At 36.4% G+C, this 22,405-nt stretch overlaps 1 protein-coding gene across 1 annotated transcript in view; it reads right to left on the reverse strand.

The window, feature by feature from the left end:
- Positions 1-22,405, reverse strand: part of LOC115066118 (uncharacterized) — a 271,428-nt gene that overhangs the window by 223,391 nt on the left and 25,632 nt on the right. The window contains exon 3 of the mRNA XM_049449527.1: positions 15,104-15,175. Coding sequence (XP_049305484.1) covers positions 15,104-15,146 — 43 coding nt within the window. The 5' untranslated portion in view covers positions 15,147-15,175. The remainder of the gene's footprint in view (positions 1-15,103; positions 15,176-22,405) is intronic.

Raw genomic sequence — 22,405 nt, forward strand, 5'->3', positions numbered from 1 at the left:
AAAGAAGGACACAGTCCTCTTTAACTACATTATTTAGAAGTAAGTGAATCAAAGAATGACTAGAGAATACTACAGACAATTTTTTTAAGATTTATCTGAAGGGTGGAGGCAAGCAAGTTCCTGGAATTTATCAGAATGCTGTGTCTAGATGAAAATATAGAAAATATAGATTTATAGCCCTTAAATCTTGGTGCGAACCCCAATTAAATTCTATTCTCTTCTATTTTTCTCAAACCTTTTGGACGAGCTTCGCCCTATGAACTATGCTATGAACTCTTTCAATCCATTTAAGTCTCCAGGACCTGACGCAATACGCGTGTTTTCATATTACATACTGCTAAGGACTTCAGGACTGTCAGTCTCACCTCGTTTCTATTGAAAACGTCAGAGAGTTCCATAGACCTGTACATTAGAGGTCGTTTTATAAAGATTATGCTATTATAGGCTCAGCTTGCATACAGTAGAGGAAAGTCGGTCGACACTAATTTGCAGTTAGTACTGCCATGACTATAAAGAGTCTTTATACAAAAGGACTGTGCTAATCTTCTTTGATATCTAGGTATCTTCAACAACGTACTGCTGGAAGCGCTTATAAGAGATCTCAATAGGTTCGAAGTAAGGTCGACTTAGTCTCAAGCATATCATCTATAATCTCTTACTCGCCAAAACGGCTGTGGTGGAGTGGTAAAGGGCACGAATCTTCGGAAAGTAAGTAGAGGAATCTCTCAAGTTGGCGTTTCTTAAATATATGGTTAAGTATATGTATTGTATCGAATAAATCATAGCCAAAAACTAGTATTCCATATACATTCACTCTTTAGTTTCCAAAGGTGGGAGTACAAAAATGTCACCCCTCCACTAATACCTGACTTGAATGTCTTTAACTAGCGTTACCCTTAAATCAACTTAAAACTGACACATTAAAGTGGAATAATTGCAAAAAATTATACCCTCAAATAAATTATACTTAGTCCGTATTAAAGGGTGATTTTTTAAGAGCTTGATAACTTTAAAAAAAAAAAAAACGCATAAAATTTGCAAAATCTCATCGGTTCTTTATTTGAAACGTTAGATTGGTTCATGACATTTACTTTTTGAAGATAATTTCATTTAAATGTTGACCGCGGCTGCGTCTTAGGTGGTCCATTCGGAAAGTCCAATTTTGGGCAACTTTTTCGAGCATTTCGGCCGGAATAGCCCGAATTTCTTCGGAAATGTTGTCTTCCAAAGCTGGAATAGTTGCTGGCTTATTTCTGTAGACTTTAGACTTGACGTAGCCCCACAAAAAATAGTCTAAAGGCGTTAAATCGCATGATCTTGGTGGCCAACTTACGGGTCCATTTCTTGAGATGAATTGTTGTCCGAAGTTTTCCCTCAAAATGGCCATAGAATCGCGAGCTGTGTGGCATGTAGCGCTATCTTGTTGAAACCACATGTCAACCAAGTTCAGTTCTTCCATTTTTGGCAACAAAAAGTTTGTTAGCATCGAACGATAGCGATCGCCATTCACCGTAACGTTGCGTCCAACAGCATCTTTGAAAAAATACGGTCCAATGATTCCACCAGCGTACAAACCACACCAAACAGTGCATTTTTCGGGATGCATGGGCAGTTCTTGAACGGCTTCTGGTTGCTCTTCACCCCAAATGCGGCAATTTTGCTTATTTACGTAGCCATTCAACCAGAAATGAGCCTCATCGCTGAACAAAATTTGTCGGACGTAAAGCGCGAAACACATTTCGAACCGAACACTGATTTTGGTAATAAAATTCAATGATTTGCAAGCGTTGCTCGTTAGTAAGTCTATTCATGATGAAATGTCAAAGCATACTGAGCATCTTTCTCTTTGACACCATGTCTGAAATCCCACGTGATCTGTCAAATACTAATGCATGAAAATCCTAACCTCAAAAAAATCACCCGTTAGAATATAAAAAATCAGCTTGATGGCTTAATCAACTCAAAATTCGCGTGGCGTCTATTAAAATGAAGCGTGACAAATTTGATTACAATTCAAATGGGTTTTTCGCTGCGCAATTTTTTATTTTCGGTAAAATTTACCGTAATATAAATAATAACAAATTCTAGAAATAAAACATTAAAAAATATATTTTTATTACAGTGTTGATGCGGAGCACAGGTTCGCCAAAAAAACAAAGAACAATCAGCACTTATTTTTATTGCTGATTTGATTTGAGTGTCTCGCAGACCAACTCTCACGCGTTCCCTTCATACAGTGTGACTAAATAAAAATAAAAAAAATTAAATTTAACACAGTATTTGCGCTTGCACAGGCATTGTAATCAAATGGAATGACCCGCTGTGTCGCGCACGTCGTCAGAAAAAGTGGCACTACAAGCCACTTGACTTTGTTGCCATCAGTCTGCAACTCACTTGTGGTGCCCAAATATGTATTACATACAAACATTTTACGCCCACTGTGGGTGTGCTGAAACACACTCTAAGACCTGAAAAATGAAAATATTAAAAAGGAAAAATACGAGTAACAATCAATAAGAATAAAAAGGTGAAATAAAAAGAAGAAATAATATAAAAAACACCAACCACGAGTTGGCTTTGCTTCCGCTCATTTAAGGCTGTCGCATTTGCTGCATTAAAAAATACATTTTATTCATAACGGAAAAATTATATATGCGCACGCAAACATAATTAAACACAAAAAACAATAACAGATTATAGTAAACAAAAAGTATTTTTTGAATAATGAACGGAAGTGGGTAAGCATTTACCAACACCCCACACGCATCACTCAAAACTACGTGGCACGGCTAAAGGCGCGCGGCAATGCTGTTTGTGGGCTACTCTGATACAGCCACAGGGCAGCAAGTGCCCGAGGTAAATGTCAGAGGTCGTTGCTGCCAAAGCACTACACACGTCAAGTGTGAATGGCAGTTGTGTGCCGAACAACAAACGCGGGAAACGTTCGACATGCACAGGTCAATCGACTACAGTGTGTCCAAATCGATTTTGTTTTGCCGAAAGAGTTTTGGAGATTTTTTTTCAAGACAGAATGACGAAATTGAGTATTACTTTTGGTTTTGATGGATTGAAGCAGGGATCCTAAGGATGTAGCGTAAATCGTTAAGTAAGTGCTTTTACATATAAGAAACTTTAACATCTTTTACTTTTGGAAAAAAGAAAAAGTCCAGCATGGCTTCGCATGCTTATCGAATATGGAGGCTGGATCATTGATAAAGTATTGTTTGTGGTCTTTGCTTGCTAGGTTCCCATAAGTTCCTTTCTACAAGTCTTTTCTGTCACAAAGTTAAACTCATTTTGCAAAACCTCTACGCTTTGCCTGCTCAATCTGGTTCCACCAAAGCCGCCATCTAAAGCTAAATGTTTGCTAACAAACCAAAATTTCCACATGAGCAAATGATCTCATAAGCATTTAAAAGTGAATACCACCATCCACTGTTTACAGGGAGTCAGTGTGCAAAAGTGTCACTCAAGGCACCGAAAAATCCTCCACATGAGTATCGATTAGTCGGCACCAAACGAGGTGTTATACCGTTGTGAGCTCTGGCTTGTGGCGTTATGAGTTACCGGATACGCTTAAGTGTTGCTCTGAATACACGCACACACACTCACTGCTATTACACGAATTCATACGCACTTATATAAATAGGATTTCTTAAAAACCCAGCACACGTCGCTTCAATATAAAAATGTACAATTTCTTTTTGTCTTCCGCTTTCGACGGTGACCGCTTTTAATTACACAAAACACTAATGACTCGATGCAAAGCCAGCGACGTGCGTTAAAGGCGACTGGTTGGAGAAGCAGTGAAGTTTCCGTGAGCCATCGACGAAATTGAGATAACCATCAGCGCGCTTAAGTGTTACTCTTACCGTTGTTGCTTTTATTGTTTATGTCCTTTAATAATTTTGCAATTTCATGCTTCCTAGCTTAAACGCAGTGGGTATGTTAGTGTGGAGAATATGAAACAGAAATAAGTCGTATATGTGCGTGGTCTAATATTGCGTGTGACCGCGAGTGACCCGCGACTTCTTCCACCTCCCTCGAAACCTTCGGTAGGCAAGTTAGGGTTCCTTTAGATCCCTTTGCTCATTATTAAACCAGTGTGTACTTTATAACGTACTAGTATTTATTAAGATTTTGCATGGGCTCAAAGACATGCAAATAAAATATAAACAAAAAAGGGATGATGATATTATTTTCTATGAATAGCAAAATGAATATACGAGGTGCATTCAGAAAATAATCGGTATTTTAAAATTAAAATTTCCCGGATTTGTAGAGTCCAGTTGCTAAAATGTTCTTTTATTATTTGATTATTTTGACATACATATGTATGCATATGTCCCTGAAGTACAATAACATTTTCATTGCAGCCCTTAAGGTCAGACGTGTTTTTGACCTTTTCGATGTTCTTGAATTCTAGAATAAAAGTTATACTTCCATATTCGGCAGACATGGCGGCATGTGATTTTTTTCTATTTCTCAAAATTAAGAGAACCTCAAATAGCCGTTGGTTTACAAGTATACATGAAAAAAGATGAAAGAGCCAAATGCTATCCCAAAATACGAGTTTGAGAAGTGTGTAGACGATTGGAAGAAACGTTGACAAGAGTACGTAATGTCGGATGGGAACTAGTTTCAAAGCAAGAGTATCAATGTGGAGTAATGAATCGTTGAATCGTTTAGTGCGGCATTTTCTAGTACCTTCAGCGCAAATTTATGTCGTCATAATCGTCCTGTCAAATCAATAAGTGAGTATCTAGTGGAAAAATTTCAATCCACAGTAAAAAATGTTCAAGAATAAAAAACTCAGAAACTTGGTTATTTGAGTTTTCACATAATTATGAAAAAAGTTTATAATTAAAAGTTATAGACCTTTCATTATTCGACAACATTGTTATAAATGTATGTTTTTTTATAGAACTTGTAGTTTTGATGCAAATCGAGATAAGCCGTTCTTAACCTTTAAAAACTCAACCTAGGTTTTAATTTAAGCTCTTGAAACAAGTTGCTACTCTTTATTCTTGACATGTACTTTTTTATAAAGAATCTTTAATGTAAAGGTATCAGAATTTTTTCGGGGCACAATTAAACCATAGAACTTACGGTGTTGGACTTTAAAATAGTCAAATTTTAAATTTTCAATGAGAACTATAGAGAGGAGATAACCAATAAGATATATAGATAGGTCATGGCTTTTATATACCTTCTCGTATTTTCGACCATTAAAAGAACAATTAGAGAAACCACGAGGAAACAAAGTGCAATTAACGCGTTTCTAAACCGTAAACAGGATATATTAAGTTTACCAAATTGTAAAATCCAAATGGGAACGTGGTGTACCCTTTAAAGTGTATTTCTAGAAGATCAGTGTGACAAGCTAATCCGATTTAGTCTTGTCTGTTTTCCTGTATATACGCGAACTAGTCAGTTAGACCTGTGAAAAGAAGATCGACCTCTTCGACGAAAAGGAGCTGCCTCTATTATCCTACAGGTATGTCTGAACTTGACATCGTCGCAAAACTAATACGGCTGTGTAAACTGACCTCTCCGCGCCGTTTGATACTAAGCGAGATTTCAAACAAGGATATCTAGATCGTATCGTTTGACTTCTTCAATCTTTTGTTAGAGAAAAATATACAAACTGTGGAGATAAGAGCGAAGGTATAATCTTCTACACGAGTGTACAACTGCTGGTACCTCAACAAAGCGCCGTTAGTTCTGCTTTTTCCATACTGGATAAGAAAGCAAAGCATCATTGGTAACAGTAATAATTATGAAGTCGTAGATAATTTCGTCCATCTTGGAACCAGTATAAACACCAACAATATCATGCTCTGAAGTATAAATATGAAATTTGACGATGGGAAGTTGCTAATACGTTGTATTTGATATCGGTTATATAGTATATCAGTTATAGCTGTTATACAAGCTGATTGAGCAAAATGTAGGCTTTTTATCGAAATCTTTTATATTTAACGAGATATCTTCGCTAAACTTGGGATATATTATTATGGTTTTTTTTTAATTACTTAACCATAACTCGACTTAAAGGTTGGGTAAAAGGAAGTAGTAAAACGTTTTCTGTTAGACAGGTTTTTAGATTTAGTTATAACGGATATTATAGCTCCGAGCTGGAACCTAAGTTCACAGTTTAGCTTGCTTTTGTGTCATCAAATTGTTCAATAGTCGATTCAGAAATTATATAAGGTTTTTGATGGCGGAAATAAATATTTTTTTTTTATCAAAACAAAACGATTGTAAAGAAGATGTCTTCTCTTCGAAAGGAATATTCCAACTTACGAAGCTATCGGTCTATCGAATTCCTTTTAATTGCCATTTATGTGTGTTAGTCGTTTCATATCAGAGTGTTCAACACGCTAAATATGAATATGAAAGTATTTTTTTATTAGAAAAATATAAATAGCGCCGTGGTGAACTTCCCGCACGATAGTCCATCACTCATAGTTTTATATTTCTTATTATTTTTTATTGTGTCACAAATAAAAAGGAAACTCCGTAAGCGGAGGGGCTCGGATAAATGAACAAGGTATGGTATAATGGTTTACTTGCCGTGAGTGCGATATAAGAAGCAAATAAACACAATTACAAAAGCAGATGTGAGTACATACATACGTACTCATTGTCGTAGGTGCTGAATACATGAAGTCATGACTGTTAGTATATGGGTATGCTGTGAATAAATTTCAGTTACTCACGTGTCGTATGACTTGCAAAAATAATTGGTTTCAAGTCTAGACTTTTAAATTGACCGTTGCTTTGTCACCACATGCGATGTGCAGAAGCTCCGCTGAATGAAAGAAAAATAAATTTTTAATTGAAAAAAAAAAAAAATAGTTTAATTAAATAAAACTTTTGCTTACTTACTTGCCAGCAAGGCTTCGGTATTAAATTGCCACTTCAGAGCGTAAGCTGCACCAACAATGGCTTGTCACTTTCAGTCTCTGCATTGTTGTTTTTGCATTATTTGCTTTTCACAAGCGACTTAAAGCCATCAACTCGCCTTGGGCTTGTTTAACATATACTATACTCGTTCTATTGGGTTTGTTTGTGGGTGCGCGCATAACTCAAATGAAATGTCTTTTGGCATCTGCTAGCTAAAGTATTAAACGACGAACACAAATGCCGCAAATAGCACAACAAGGATGTACAGCGCCCTGGTAGCAATAGATAGTCAGTCGGTTAGGCTAGATACGTAGTGGCGTGATGGGTAACGGAAAAGTTGGAGTGTTTAGTGAGTGATTATTGCTTTTAAAGTACGAGAGCTGTTTGGGCGGAAAAATTTTATTGCAAAAAAAGGATTTTTAAGAATTTTTTATGTCAGCAGAAGACAATGAGAAATCAGTAATTAAAATGCCGCTAGGGAAACAATGGAAAAAATTTAATTCAGTGTTAGTTTAATTGTGAAAATTCGCTACTATTGGCGATAAAAGTCGACGTTTGATAATGGTATTAGGCAATTTGTTCCAATACACTTGAAATTCCTAACATCAGGTAAGTAAGTATGGAAAAGAAGTGTGGATTGATTGCCAACATCGGATTCCAAAATTAGTCCAGGTCCAGTTTTCTGTTCATTCTTATAAGCATTCGAATCATACGAAGCTCTAATTCTTGCAAAAATCAAGCTGATAGAAAAAGCAAGATTTTTCAAAACCGCAGACTTTAATTTATCTCAAATCTCCACGAGTATTTGTTTTGGTTAACGTCATTTCACATACTTTTACTTTCAACATTTCTGCTACCGAATACGGCACGCCTCACTATGTGCGCGGCCTTAGTCGGCAGTCAGCAATCAGCAGTCAGTAACCCTTTTGTTTGGCAGGCATCCTTTACGCATTTTCCTCATGCCGCTTGTGCGCTTATACTCGGCAATTTAATGGATTGAGGTTCAAAAGTCGCGAGCGCATTAAATTTCGACGCAACGGCTGTGGCGTTTAAATAGCTACGATTTCTGCACTGTTCAAGATGTCCATGTTATTTTGATTTTTTGTTCGCTGCCTTTTAACCCTCCCACATCCATGGCAGCGCTCGGCTCATTGAGGCTATTAAACGGTACTTACTGGAAATTGTTTTTCTTCACTCCCCAGCGTCGAGTGAGCTACGCACTGCTCGCGAGCACCAGCGCAAGCAAAGTTATTAGATAAATTCCGTTAAGAAGATTAGTTAATTTAATGGAAGCACGATTAGCGTTGCTATGTGTGGGTGTTGTTGGCGGCATGTGCGTGTGGCGGCGCCTTGGCTTGGCAAGTGTTTGTCGAAATTTTTACACCCACTTTTAAGTATTTGTTTAAGCGGCTTTTCTCAAGTGTTGCCCTTGAGTGGGCAATTGGGGCATAATTACGCATTTGGACATTTATTTGGGTTTAAGGCCTAATTATCTGGGTTACTTGCTTGTTATTGGTTGCTTGCCTTGGCGAGAATAATAGTAAATGAGGCCATTAATATTGCATCGTAAATGAATTTAATAGAAAGTCGAGTGGCATATTGCCAAATCTGAGGTGCCTAATAACAGACTATTTTCAAGGAAGCGATTTTAAAGTGGGATTTCGCGTTAAGCGCTTTGTTTACTTGGAACAGCGGCTTATGGTAATTATTACATTTATTTGGATATATTTGTATGTAACCCTGAATATATGTTTTAAAATCTAAGTGTTGTAGGAAGTCATTCTATAATATTTATTATTATTTTTTTTATAAATTTTTTTGTGCTGCTTGGAAAACTAAAAAAGATTTGAGTTAAAAAGTATAATTATCTTTCATGGTACTAAATCTCCTTTTAATAATCGTTCATATTTTCGGCGCTAATGCGATAAACGCGGTGGAAGGTTAATTATTTGTCGAATAAATTGGTCTTCCTTTTGAAATATGTTTTCTAAGAAACGTCTGCCGAATGAATTTTCCTTTTAAAAGTTTCTCTAAGAAAAGATGACTCATCTAGAGCACGTCGATATATACTAAAATTCAGTGAGTGGCTGTCAAAGAAGTATATAAAGTTTCGACCTAAAGTCTGCCTTCTATTCTGCGTTTATTTATTTTTTCATATCACTGTTGTTACAGATTTTTAGATCAACATCATGTATTACAGGAAAATGAGAAAAATTGTGGGACGTCCGAAGGTACAGGTATACGCCACCAGGTGCTTAAGTCTTGACTTCCCCAACGCGGGCCAGTCAAGAAAGAAGTGTTGAGTTGTCTTCACCTCATCTTCTCCCATACAGCTTTTAAAAGCTCCAAAACTAAGGAGAGGCTAGCCTTAATGAAGACAAGACATCACTATCACCAATAGTCTTTTGCGACAGCGAATATACCAAAGGTGGCTCAGCGCTGACCAAGCTTCCGCGAGGCCAGTTATTCAGTAATAGAACACAAGAGGCTACGAAAAGACCGGTATGCTCCCATTCTAACGATAGCGGTTCTAGGGTGGCCTTTCTTTCTATCTCATCAACTTTACAGTTTCCTGCGATTCCGCTGTAACCTGGCACCCATACTAGTCTTATCACAAAGGCTTTCAATGCTATTGCAGCTACACACCTCCCGGCGTTGTACACGAGCAATATGTGCATGATGGCGTTAAGTGCCATGGTTGGAGTGGATTCCTCCACCTTATAAAGACTCCATTGAACATAATGAGCTTGACTATATTGGTATAGAGCCAGAAGACCTCTTTCGGCATGAGAATCCACCTTTTGACAATGGCTTCTCTACAGCAGTACAGGGCAATTGATGCCTTTTTTGCTCTATCTTCAATATTTCGCTATCTCTATGCTCCAATGTCTGAATTTGACATCCTCGCAAAACTTGGTTGGGTAAGCTGACGTGGAACATTACCAAAAGGTCCGTCAGGATCGGGCAAGACCTCTGAGCTGTTCGATTTTAAGTGATGTTTCAAAGAAAGATACTCCCTTTTGGTGAATTCAATTGCTGGAGAAAGTAATATGAACTTCAATAGAGTTAAGTAGAGGAGGTACGGGAGTACAACTGCTGGTGCCTCAACAAATTACTGTTAATTCAGCTTTTTCCAGACTGGATAAGGAAGCGAAGCGTCACTATTGACAGTATAAACTGCCAAGTTTTTAATAATTTCGTTTATCTTGCTACCAGTGTTAACACCAACAACAATATCGGCGTTGAAGTCCAACGCAAAATCCCTCCTGTTAACAGGAACTATTTACTTTGGACTGAGTAAGCAATTGAAAAGTAAAGGTCCATATCGACGAAAAAAAATCAAACTCTACAAGTTCTTTATTATTCACATCCTGCTAAATGCTGCGGAGGTAAGGACAATGACTGATTACCGATAGGATTGTTCGAGGAAATATTTTGCGGAAGATTTATGGTTGTTTTTACCGCAGTCGCTGAAACGATGTGAGTTAGTTCATCGAATTAAAAGTCAGCGGCTGCGCTAGATTAACAGCAAGACCTCCACTCCGTTGAGGAGATCAGGTGAAGAAGCGCCTGATTTATTTGGTATACCGATTTGGCGCCAAATAGCGATGAAAAAGAAATTACTGGAACGCTGTTGTTAACTCGGCTAAAGCTACGCCAGTAAAGAAGAAGTCAACCAGACTTTGAGTTAATGATCTGAAATTTTGGACCCGTCCTCCTTTCACCTAGAAACTGCTCATTTATCGGAAAATTTGCAATTTTAATCGTAAAAAATATAATTTTTCTCTTAAGCTACAGTAAGTTCAGCTATCTCTGTTTAAATTTGTAAGTGAATTCAGTCGTAAGTTTAATGTAAGATTACGTTTGTAAGTTTTTTTTGTTTTGAAAATTTCAAATAATATTTCTGCATATAAATATTTTGTATGCAAATATACAAACGCTTAAGCACCAATTTAAGGCAACAGCTCACCACCAAACGGTCAGGTGTTTTATTGTAAGTAATTTATTACCACTTTGCGATTATATTACAAAAGGGAAGACATACTAAGCCTGCACACAAACAGAAATCAAAATTGAGGTCTTTGCACAATCTAAAAATTCCTGTAATTTACTAGTAACTTTACTGCAACAACACAAGCAAAACATTTACCGACTTCACTGCTTACAAAAGTCAGTTCAATAACTGCTATCAATTGGCTTGCGAACCCGTTATTAAGCTTTGTTTATTGTGTTTACATATTGTTGTATTTATTTCATTCTTCATAGTCCTGGCAAAGTTACTCCCACTTATATTTTTGTGAGTAAATAAGTCGGTGGTTGGCCACAATTTATCATTCCATGTGGGCAACTTGTATGAAAATGCTTGCTGTTGTGGGTAGAAGGCATACTTTTATACTTAATATAACGGGTGATTTTTTTGAGGTTAGGATTTTCATGCATTAGTATTTGACAGATCACGTGGGATTTCAGACATGGTGTCAAAGAGAAAGATGCTCAGTATGCTTTGACATTTCATCATGAATAGACTTACTAACGAGCAACGCTTGCAAATCATTGAATTTTATTACCAAAATCAGTGTTCGGTTCGAAATGTGTTTTATCGACAAATTTTGTTCAGCGATGAGGCTCATTTCTGGTTGAATGGCTACGTAAATAAGCAAAATTGCCGCATTTGGGGTGAAGAGCAACCAGAAGCCGTTCAAGAACTGCCCATGCATCCCGAAAAATGCACTGTTTGGTGTGGTTTGTACGCTGGTGGAATCATTGGACCGTATTTTTTCAAAGATGCTGTTGGACGCAACGTTACGGTGAATGGCGATCGCTATCGTTCGATGCTAACAAACTTTTTGTTGCCAAAAATGGAAGAACTGAACTTGGTTGACATGTGGTTTCAACAAGATGGCGCTACATGCCACACAGCTCGCGATTCTATGGCCATTTTGAGGGAAAACTTCGGACAACAATTCATCTCAAGAAATGGACCCGTAAGTTGGCCACCAAGATCATGCGATTTAACGCCTTTAGACTATTTTTTGTGGGGCTACGTCAAGTCTAAAGTCTACAGAAATAAGCCAGCAACTATTCCAGCTTTGGAAGACAACATTTCCGAAGAAATTCGGGCTATTCCGGCCGAAATGCTCGAAAAAGTTGCCCAAAATTGGACTTTCCGAATGGACCACCTAAGACGCAGCCGCGGTCAACATTTAAATGAAATTATCTTCAAAAAGTAAATGTCATGAACCAATCTAACGTTTCAAATAAAGAACCGATGAGATTTTGCAAATTTTATGCGTTTTTTTTAAAAAAAAAGTTATCAAGCTCTTAAAAAATCACCCTTTATATGTATGTATATGTACGTTATGTGTGCAATTCACAATGTTTAATGATGGGTTGGCTGCCTGGTAATTTTGGCTAAATCAAAATTCATATTGTTATTTAGACCATTTCCGTTTCCATATGTGTGTACATGCATACATATGTATGTGTATATTTTCCGATTCCTCCAAATATCCATATTTGTAAACATATCATACCCTTTACATACGTATACAGCGAAGCGTAGTAACCATCGGCTGGAGTAATCAGTCTAAACATACAAAAGGGAAATCATTATTTCAATCAAATATCTAACCATGCACGAAGGATTACTTGCCGGCCTAACAACTAACCAACCGAGCCGAAGTCCGCATAAAAGGAACATCAATTTACCGGTTCGTTATTAATTTTCATTATGTAAAGTTTTTCATACTTTCATTTTAGTTGGTCTTATGAGCTCACACAGAAATTCTCCGAAGTATATTTATATTCATAACGAAACTTCAGTCACTAAATTTTTGCAAGCACTGTAGTAGTTAATACTCGCATCAAAAAATACTCGTATCAATAGGAAATATTAAAACTTTTTCCATTAACTAACCGCTGCTGCCTCCGAATATTATTCTTCCCACCGAAAAAGGGGCACAACTATTTATTGCTATTTATATTTCTGGCCAGAATGCAAACTTTAACGTTGGAATTGATTCCTCGAATTAACCTTAATTGCCCGTTAGCCCACTTGCAGTTGTTAAGCTGAGTAATGTGGCCAAAATATTTAGCCGAGTTGTGAGTTGCAAGTTCGTCTAGGAAGTGTGTAAATAAACTGGTTGGTCATTTGTGTAGTGCTCTGTGTGGCTGAAGTAAGCTGTAGCGGTTGTACAGTTACACTGTTCACTAACTTGCCACATGATGGAGCGGATTAGCGTAAAGGAAATTAAAGAAAGTTACAACTCGCACTGCTTGCTGTTAATGAAATATTTTGGAGTTGCGCTTAGCTGGCTACTTGTGAGATTTCGCGAAAGCGACTGCAATGCTGCAACAAAAATTTGTTATTTAGTGTAAATAATTGTTGTGGTCGAAATACCGAAATACCGAAATTTCGGTATTTTATTAGTTGGTTGTGGGATAGCTGCAGTTGCAAAAATTTGCCAGAATATGAAGAAAATTAAATAAGTATTGCATAAATAGTTTATTCAGCAGCTTAAATCTTGTCCGCATGTTTTTAGTTTGTGCGCCGAAATGCAGGCAACATTTCATATATGTGACACATACGCTTTAGATAATGTATGTATTTGTTGTAAGAACTTACTTTTATTTTGTTACATATTATCTTTCTAAATGTGATTGAAAGACTGAGTTTTCGTGATTCTTATTTTGCTATTTCAATCTCTTCTGAAAATAAATAGTTTGTCAAATAGCTGTCATCAAAATACTTGTAACACTCAAAGAAATATTTCAGAAATTTATTCTCAAAGTTTAATTGCATAAAATTTTTCACATTGCTAGCTTTAAAAAAGTACACGCGGCTTTAATCTCATAAGCGGTGCGTACGCTAATAAAGAAGAAAAAAAAAGCTTTAAGAAAACATATTTATGATAAAATAGTCAAGACTGAAACTAATGTCAAAAAATTATATTTGAGAATAAGCTTAAGTTTATAATATTAATATTATAGCAAAATTGTGTTTATTATAATACAATTTTCATTTCCAAGTTCATTGAGTTGCCTGTGCCAAAAGGAATTTTCACTACTTTAAGCAATTCTTTGAACCACTTTAGTCAGTCAAAGAACCGGAAATGTTGTGTATATATACAGTATTATATATTGCGTGTTCTTCCTGTAAGGAAGTCAGTTTGATGCTACAGAGCTTGAGACATCACGTTTATTACAGTCATTATATTCAAAAGCTTAAAGGTAAAGCTGATGAAGGCTACCAACCCTAAAAAGTTCTGGAAGTCTTTATACGTATAAAAAAAAGCTTTCGAATACAGTTTCTACTGCTACTGTTCTGCTGAGCTTAATATATTTTCACCACTCGTTTATAAGTTCTTATATTCGAAAGCTTAAAGGTAAAGCTGCATAAAATTACCAAGCCAAAATAGTTTTCAAAGTTCGTTTCTTATTGTGTTGGAAAGCTCAAAAATTGTTTCGAGCGCAAAGGCTTTTTATATATCTTCTATTATTACCGAAAGTTAGTCAGAAAAGTTTAAGCTCCACTGTCTTCGATTACAAGCGCTTAGGTCGAGCGTAAAAGCTTTTAACATAACCACTCTGCTATTACTGAAAGTTAGTGGGAAAAACTTAAGCTCTACTATCTTCCTTTACAGCTTAAGCGCATATGCTTGCTTTTAACGTGGTTTCGCAAAAGTGTCTTTCATACTGAAAGTATTTATGCACATTTTCCATGCAAATTTTACATTATGAATGAATTTTCGTCCTTCTAAGAGCTTACAGTTCTGTTATCAATACACTTAAAAAAAAGACGGCAAATAATTCAAGTGCTGAGAGCACTTCAAATGGGAATTTTATCGTTTTGAAAAAAAAAGAAAGTTATAAAAAAAATAATTTCAACACTGAAATTATCATTTCTTTAAACATGGTTTTTACACTAGTGAAAGAGCCCCGTTTTTACTCATTATCTTCGAGTCACATTATAAAAACCTGTAAAAGAGCGCTCATAAATATTTGATTTGTTTCACATCCTGATATATTAGCAGCTATAATAATAGATTTATGCGCAAAAACTGTTGCAATTTTTACTGCATTAACTTGCTTATGCACTGAAGTTTCATTTTCATATTTTTTTCCAGCAAAAAAATTCAATATTCTGCATGTTTGTGAGTAGATATGTAGTGTGAAAATATTTGCTTTTACTTACCTAAAATAAAAAACGCTAAAATCACCACAATTTGACTGAACATGTTGTCATATGTTAATTACTTCCATTTAGCTGAAATGAAAAAAATGTATGTAAATTCGTGGAATTGTAAATATGTAAAGGTAAATGCGTAAAAACAACAGTTGAAAGGACAAAATTCGCCGCAACAATAATATTCACTTCAAAGTACTTTTGCTTGCAACAATTTTTTGTAGTAAATACGTTGTGGCATATTAATTTGCTGGCTGATTTCGTGAATACAATAATTGGTCAGCAAAAAACGCCGTTACTTTTTATGTGAGTGGTATGCAGCATAGTTTTTCACACGTGCATTGAAATTTTTATACAGAATTTTTTAAAAACTTTGTGGGATTTGGTGCGAATTGTATTGCAATGTTGCAAGAGCGCAGCGCGTGATTTAAAAAAGAAAAACTTGATGAAAAAGTGCGATAACAGTGCATAAAAAAATTTTATTTCTGGGGATTTCTTCATTTTTTTCGTGGTAAATAAATATTCATGTTAATCTCATAGAAAGAAGGTTTAATTTTATTAAGGTCTATAAAACCACCTAATATTATATATTTCCAATAAGCACAGTAAGTTTTTGCAGGAATTGAGCTGTCAAAAGTTCTCAAAAGGGAATAATATGTAATTCTTTTTGTTTAATATACAATTAGTGAATTATCTCTTATAACTAATAATGATTTTATTATTTTTGTAAATGATGGTGGGATTAATTAAATCGAAAGAGAAGTTACTTAGGTTTAACATTTTTGATCATTGTCCAGCAATTGGCTGGCAAGTACATTATCATAGATCTATAATAGAAAGAGACAATAACTACTAAATTCTTCTATAGTTATTTTTTTCACAGTAACTTTCTTTGGTGCTCGGTCTAAGACTTTGTTTCTCACATACTTAAAAAGGTTCACTGAGCTGCCCAGATTTGTATTCCATATGAATAGATCGGCCAAAGTATTGCCTTATATATGAGTAGCCTGTCTTTTTGGCTGAGCAAACCTTAACATGAGCAGGCTTTTGAATGAATCGAGTGTTCTCTCAATCTAGGCATTTTGTCAATTATAATCCCCAGATATTTTGTTTGTTGGTAGCAATTGTCTATATAAGGAATATTATGAGCATACTACGTTCCTAAGGTTATATCCGGTGCTTTTCGGTACTCGTACTAATGGAGATATTCCATTTGGTAAAATACGGTTCTAGAGCGGTTTCCTTGAGGCGACAATAACAGTCGTTGTGTTTTTACGTGATAAACTGCCGTGGATGGCCTTACTCCACGGTTCGACTCCACACTGAACTCAGTTTTCAATTCTACATGCTTTTAGGCTTAAATCACAGCCACCACTTGTCTCCCCAAGGGGTCAAACCCAATGACCATATTGGAGCGAACTCCAAAGACTAACTGCTTCCCGTGGTACCAGATTTAGGTCTCCGGTCAGATCTTGTAGCTTTAGATACTACTAGTTAAGTACCCATCAAAATCAACGATTGTTTCATTTGTCGCTTGAACTTAAAATGCCTTTTCATTAGAAGGAATCTCATTCAAAGTCTATAATATCAGCTCAAGCTGAGTATTATAGCACTATCTCTGACAAGCCTGTGCTGAAAATTTGAGGCAAACCAAATAACAGACATAGTGCATATTGAATTTAGTCGCCTTTTACTACAGGCATACCAAAATCCACCTTCTACCGCTGTAGAATCCGTGAGGCGACAGTAAAATGGCCAACTGATGCCAGAAATGCAATCTTATACCTTACTTGTACATATGTACTTACGGTACATAGGTTGCCGTAATTTTGATCGATATGAAGTTCGCTGTTATAGAGAGTAGATCACATGTGTAAGGAAGCGATATTGTATACGAGTCTCAGATCTCCTCACCAGATGTTGCACTCCACATTTTGCAAGTATGACTTTAAAGCAGTTAGTAGTTTCTAGGAAATTTCTCTTTTGGCCTAGATACCAAAACTTGTCAAATGCTTGACAGGCTTCAAAGAAAATTTACAATTCCACTAGGTCACCAGTTGTGAATTGTTCTGTTCTGTGATATAGCTCAATTGTAACACGAAACTTCTTGAAACCAAATTGGTGATCTGGAATGATCTGATATTTCTTCTCAGCATATTTTCATTGGGAAAGAAGAAGACAATTTCTTCACAGACGAAGTGAGTCAAAGGTAATAACGCTAGTTTACAGTCATTTTGCAACTGTGATGTTTTGAAATTGTTTGGCATGCTAAAATCGAAAATGATAGTAAAAATTTCTACCGCTTAGGATATAGTGGTCAAATTACCAAAATTTATTAAAATGGAAATGAAATGAGGAATGTTTACTCAGTATAAAAAAATTAAGTGTTTCGGTGTGTGTGAGTGTGCATAAGATTATATGTATGAGTTGAGTGAAATTTAAATAGAATTTTGTGCAACATCAAATCAATTGCAATTAATTTTACTTGCATTTGACCTTCTGCTATATTTATTTCAAATTGATTTGTTATTTGAACTCCACCGTACATAGTTTCAAATATAGAACAATACATGCATACAAAGCCATTGCATGCAATTTTTTAAAAACAATTTGAGATTCCATCGATAATTACATATGCAAATGAAAGTGAAAGGCATCCTAAATAATTGAGCAATTTTAATTGAATTTCAACTAAGTCTGCGTGCAAAGCATAGCTGGATACTCGAATAAATATAATATCAGTTTGTATGTATGTAAATATTTTCACTGTTTGTACAAATTCCTAACAGTTGGTATAACAATAACAACTCATCAACAATATAGTACATATGTATAAATATATACATACATACATAGATACATAGATAAATACATATTAGTGTTTTTGGCATTGAGGCATTTTTAATTTCAATTAAAATGCGGCAATGAACGCCAGGAGGTAAAACTGCAGCTCGTGCGCAAATAAACAGAGCTAAGCATGCCTCATAATAGCTTAAAATGGGATATGCGAGTGCAAATTGAAATATATATTTTCATTATTTTTATACAATTTGCTAGCAGCTCTTTGTTTATATTTAATTTTGCATATTTACCATGTTGCCATAACATGCTGAGCTAGAATATCATTTAATCTCATACGTAATATTCATACCCTGTGAAGGATAAAATTTTTATTAAAATGTTGCTTGATATTTCTTCTCTTAGTAACTTTTCGTCTGCCTAAGATTGCAGTTGCTATGAGTGCGATGGCATACAAAGTATGTGTGGTCCACCATTGTACTCTAATCGAACCTGTATCTAACTATATCCGTACAAAGAGTTAATTAACTAAAATAAATTGAGTTAATATTTTTAAAATATCCCCATATTTTAATTCCATATTATGTTTATACCCTGAAAACCCTATATATACCTTATAGTATTACACTAGTTTGTAACATACAGAAGGAAACGTCGGAGACCTTATGAAATACATACTCGTATATACAGCATAAGTGATTAGCGTGACGAGCTGACTGGATTTAGCCATAACAGTCTACCCATCTACCTGTATATCCGTGAATTAATACCTCAGCTTTAGAGAAATCGCTTCGAAATTTTATCTGCCCGGTGCCCGGACACAAATGTTCTTCAAATTCAAGAATCAGTCAATCAATCTCTTAACACCCAACAAAAAAGTTCATTCAGCACTGAGCGCCAATGAGTTTGCGGTTGCGAGTATTTTAGTTTCAAATGGCCAGAAAATTGAGCGTTTTCCACTCGAATCTTCAAGTGCACTCAGCCGGCAGACAGCATTTGCACGGTCAACCAACCAATTGACCGAAATATAGAAGTGGCAGCAAAGTGATTGCGCCAGGGCAAATAATCGCTATACATATATATAGATAGCGCTTTATGCTCATTGCGAAAACCGAAAATATACATACATACAGAATTGCGGTTGTGAGGATCCCAGTAGGAAAAGTTAACGGCACATAATTTGAAGATATATTTTGTCGCTTCAACTAACGACTTACTAACTCTTCTACCTGAATTCGAAGCAAATGGATGTAAAAGAGATTTTATGGACTCAATTATATTTCTATTCTGTATCCTATGCACTATTAATTTCCTGACACTTTTTTAGTATAACTGGAATAAGTTCTCCAAATCAGCCTATAACTTTACCTTTGGTGGCACGAAGTAATTTCCATTAGGCCACTCTTACAAACGCATACACATACATACCTAACTTATTTCAACAAACACACACTAGCCGCTTTTGTATCAAAATCTTACAACAACAACAGTAACAGCTTATGCGAATGTCCTTATGGCTGATGGCAAATATTGTGCTCTGGCGTTTTGGTCGATTTGAGACGACAAATAAAGCCAGAATGCGACCAACATAAATCTGCCAATGTGCAAATAACAACAATACGAGGAGACTAGGGGCTGTTTAGCGCCCAAAAGTAGCAACGGCTATTGTAATTGCATTGATGGCGGAGATGGTGGCCGGTCAAGAGCAACAAACAATGGTTAAACACAAAGGATAAAGCCGACGTCGCATCAGTCGTGCGTGCACTCGAATGTGGAGATGCCATTGAGGCAGGCATAAGTACACGTGTACTCACAAGTATTTATGTAGTGTGAGTGTGAGCTCAGTGCTCGTAAATACCCGCCAAATACTGAGTGCTTGTAAGAGGCTGCCACTGCGCCATTTTCTGCAAAGCACCCGTCGAACAAAGGCAGCTGGAAAGCTTAGAGTGCGTGTACGATGTTTATGTGTATGTGTGTGTGTGACAGTTATTGTTATTGCTCCACTTGCTTCGACCGGGCACTTGGAGTTCACTAATATGCCAACAAGAAAATGACCAAAGGCTAAGCGTGTCATTGCTATGGACACGGTAGGGTCTACATCGACGCAATCACAGCGCTTTATGGCATCCTTATTTGCCGGTTGCTGGTAACCATTACATTTTGGTGCTGCCCTTCATTTCGCTTGGATATAATGGCGCTTAAATTTTTGCACGCAGCCGTTGGCAGTGAAGGTGGCTTGGTCGGTAGCAGTGCTACACTTACGCATGCATACATACAAATATTTACATACACAAACGTACCTGCTTATGCATGTGCGCTTAGAGAGGTGTGCAAGCAGCAGGGATTTATGGCGTGTTTATATGTATTGAACATTGCTTGTATTTGTCGGGATTATGGTACACGGATGAGCTACCTTGGCACGCCGTTCTGCGCCGTTAGCTTTTGCGCTCTTAGAGCTCCAATTTCGAAGAGCCGAAAATTGCTTCTAAATGGCATAAAATTTGTTTGTAATTTGGTGGTGTAAATGTTAAACGATGGGTTAATTAATACTCTGTAAAACACTTAGTAACAGGATGAGATAGGCTGCATTTATGTTTCTATGTTTGTGAGGAAATTAATACATATAATATGTTTTAGAGTTAAATAAGCTGATGGGCTTGAAAATACTTTTTAACGGTTGGTGGTTGTGGTTTTGTCGTAAACATGGCAATATTCAAATTCAGCTTTTGGGTAGGTTGCTTTGGATTGTTGTGTACTGAATTTCTTTTAGTTGGTTTCGAGAGTTGTGTGAGAAGTAAAATTTAGTTGAAATATAAAAATTAAGTTTGAAAAATATAAAATCATTCAAAGATATATTTGTTACTATAACTATATACAGGATTTATAAGTTAACCCGAAAACGTAACCAGCCAATCAGCTTGCATCCATCGGAAAACGGTTGCCTTGCGGGTTTTATCCAGATCCGACTAAAAAAAAATCTAAATAAATTAAACTATTTTTTCTTAAGCTTGGATTACATGAGTTACTTCCAGGTGAAAATACCCTCTAGCTGTGAATGAAGAAGAGGTTTAGTGAGGCAGAATACTATCTCAATTTATACCATTGAGTCCAAAATGAACTGCGGAATACGGACAGGACTTTACTCCGAAAATTTTGATATCTCTCTCTATCAGTCTACTGAGCTTAGAGCTTTATGAAATAACTACGGGAGGATTCAGAAAGCTACTAAGTATATGCAAAGATAGTCAGGCGACATTGGTACCCTCGTTATCGCCAATGATTGATTTCAGCGCAGTCAACAGATGTAGGAGGGCTGACAGATCGACTTCATTCGTTTATAATTTGGGTCATCGGTTACAGGAACATTTTCGGCAACAAATAAGCAGATTAGTTACCCAAGTCAAGAGACTTTCTAAACGACTTCAAGGCAGAGATATCACTTTGCCCACTAAGAGGAATAAACATTTGAGCAAATAGCTCAGAACCTATGGAAATCTATAACCAAATTCAAGATAGCAAAGCAGATATGGTTCAAATATGACAAAACAAGGTCTTAAAACTTAAAATACGTCCAAGAAATATGTTTACAGATATACAGTTGCGATAACAGCGTATAAGCATCAAAATGGTAATATCCAATAACAAGAATTGCAGCAGTTGCAAACTCGAAGAGCATAACGCAACGGGTCTACGGTTCCTTTGTGAGCGCCCAGCTCCATTAAAGTTCCTACATAAAACCCAACAAACGTTGACAAAATTGTTATGTTATTAATTTCCACAATACCTTTAGAATATTGTCCTAAATTTTCAACTTGATCCGAGTTATAGTTTCGGAGATACAGCCTTAAGAATTTGTGAGCTAGAGGCTGGCTGGGCTAAGTGCGCTATCTTTAAATGCGTTTTCTCAAAACTGTGTTTTGGTCATAAATAATCTCAATATTAAACACGTTTTCGTGTAAAAATTGAAAATTATTTATGGCCAGTAATTCTGGCATACTAATGCGTCCGTGTTCAATCAGCGTAACGACTGAGTAGTATATTGACCTCATTGACACACCATCCCCCAAAAAACGGAATGTCGCATACCATTTGCACAACGCAAAGTCTTGGCTAACAACAAATTGGTCACATGGACGCGACAAGCACTGCAGGCAGCTGGTGACGATTTTTATGTTTTTCTCAACTTTATTTATTCTTTTCACTTTACGACGTGTTAAAAATCCTGTTGATTTGCCAAATTGCTTTTCCGAACACACGCAGCCATACAACCGTGCACACTTCGCGAAGACACACACATACGCAAGAGTCCGTTTTTGCGTAAATCGAGTCAGGCTTGCGACAAGTTCGTTCATTTTGCATGAAAAGTGATATGCTTTGATCCTATTGTTTATGACTTTGTTGACATGGAAATTCTGTCAGTCGTAAAGTAATTGTATATTTTATGGCGCACACGCCAGTGACATGTGTCTTCATAAATATTGTATATATATACATATATGTATGTTTATGTCT

Source organism: Bactrocera dorsalis, chromosome 2 (assembly GCF_023373825.1).
Source record: "Bactrocera dorsalis isolate Fly_Bdor chromosome 2, ASM2337382v1, whole genome shotgun sequence".
Lineage (NCBI taxonomy): Eukaryota > Metazoa > Arthropoda > Insecta > Diptera > Tephritidae > Bactrocera > Bactrocera dorsalis.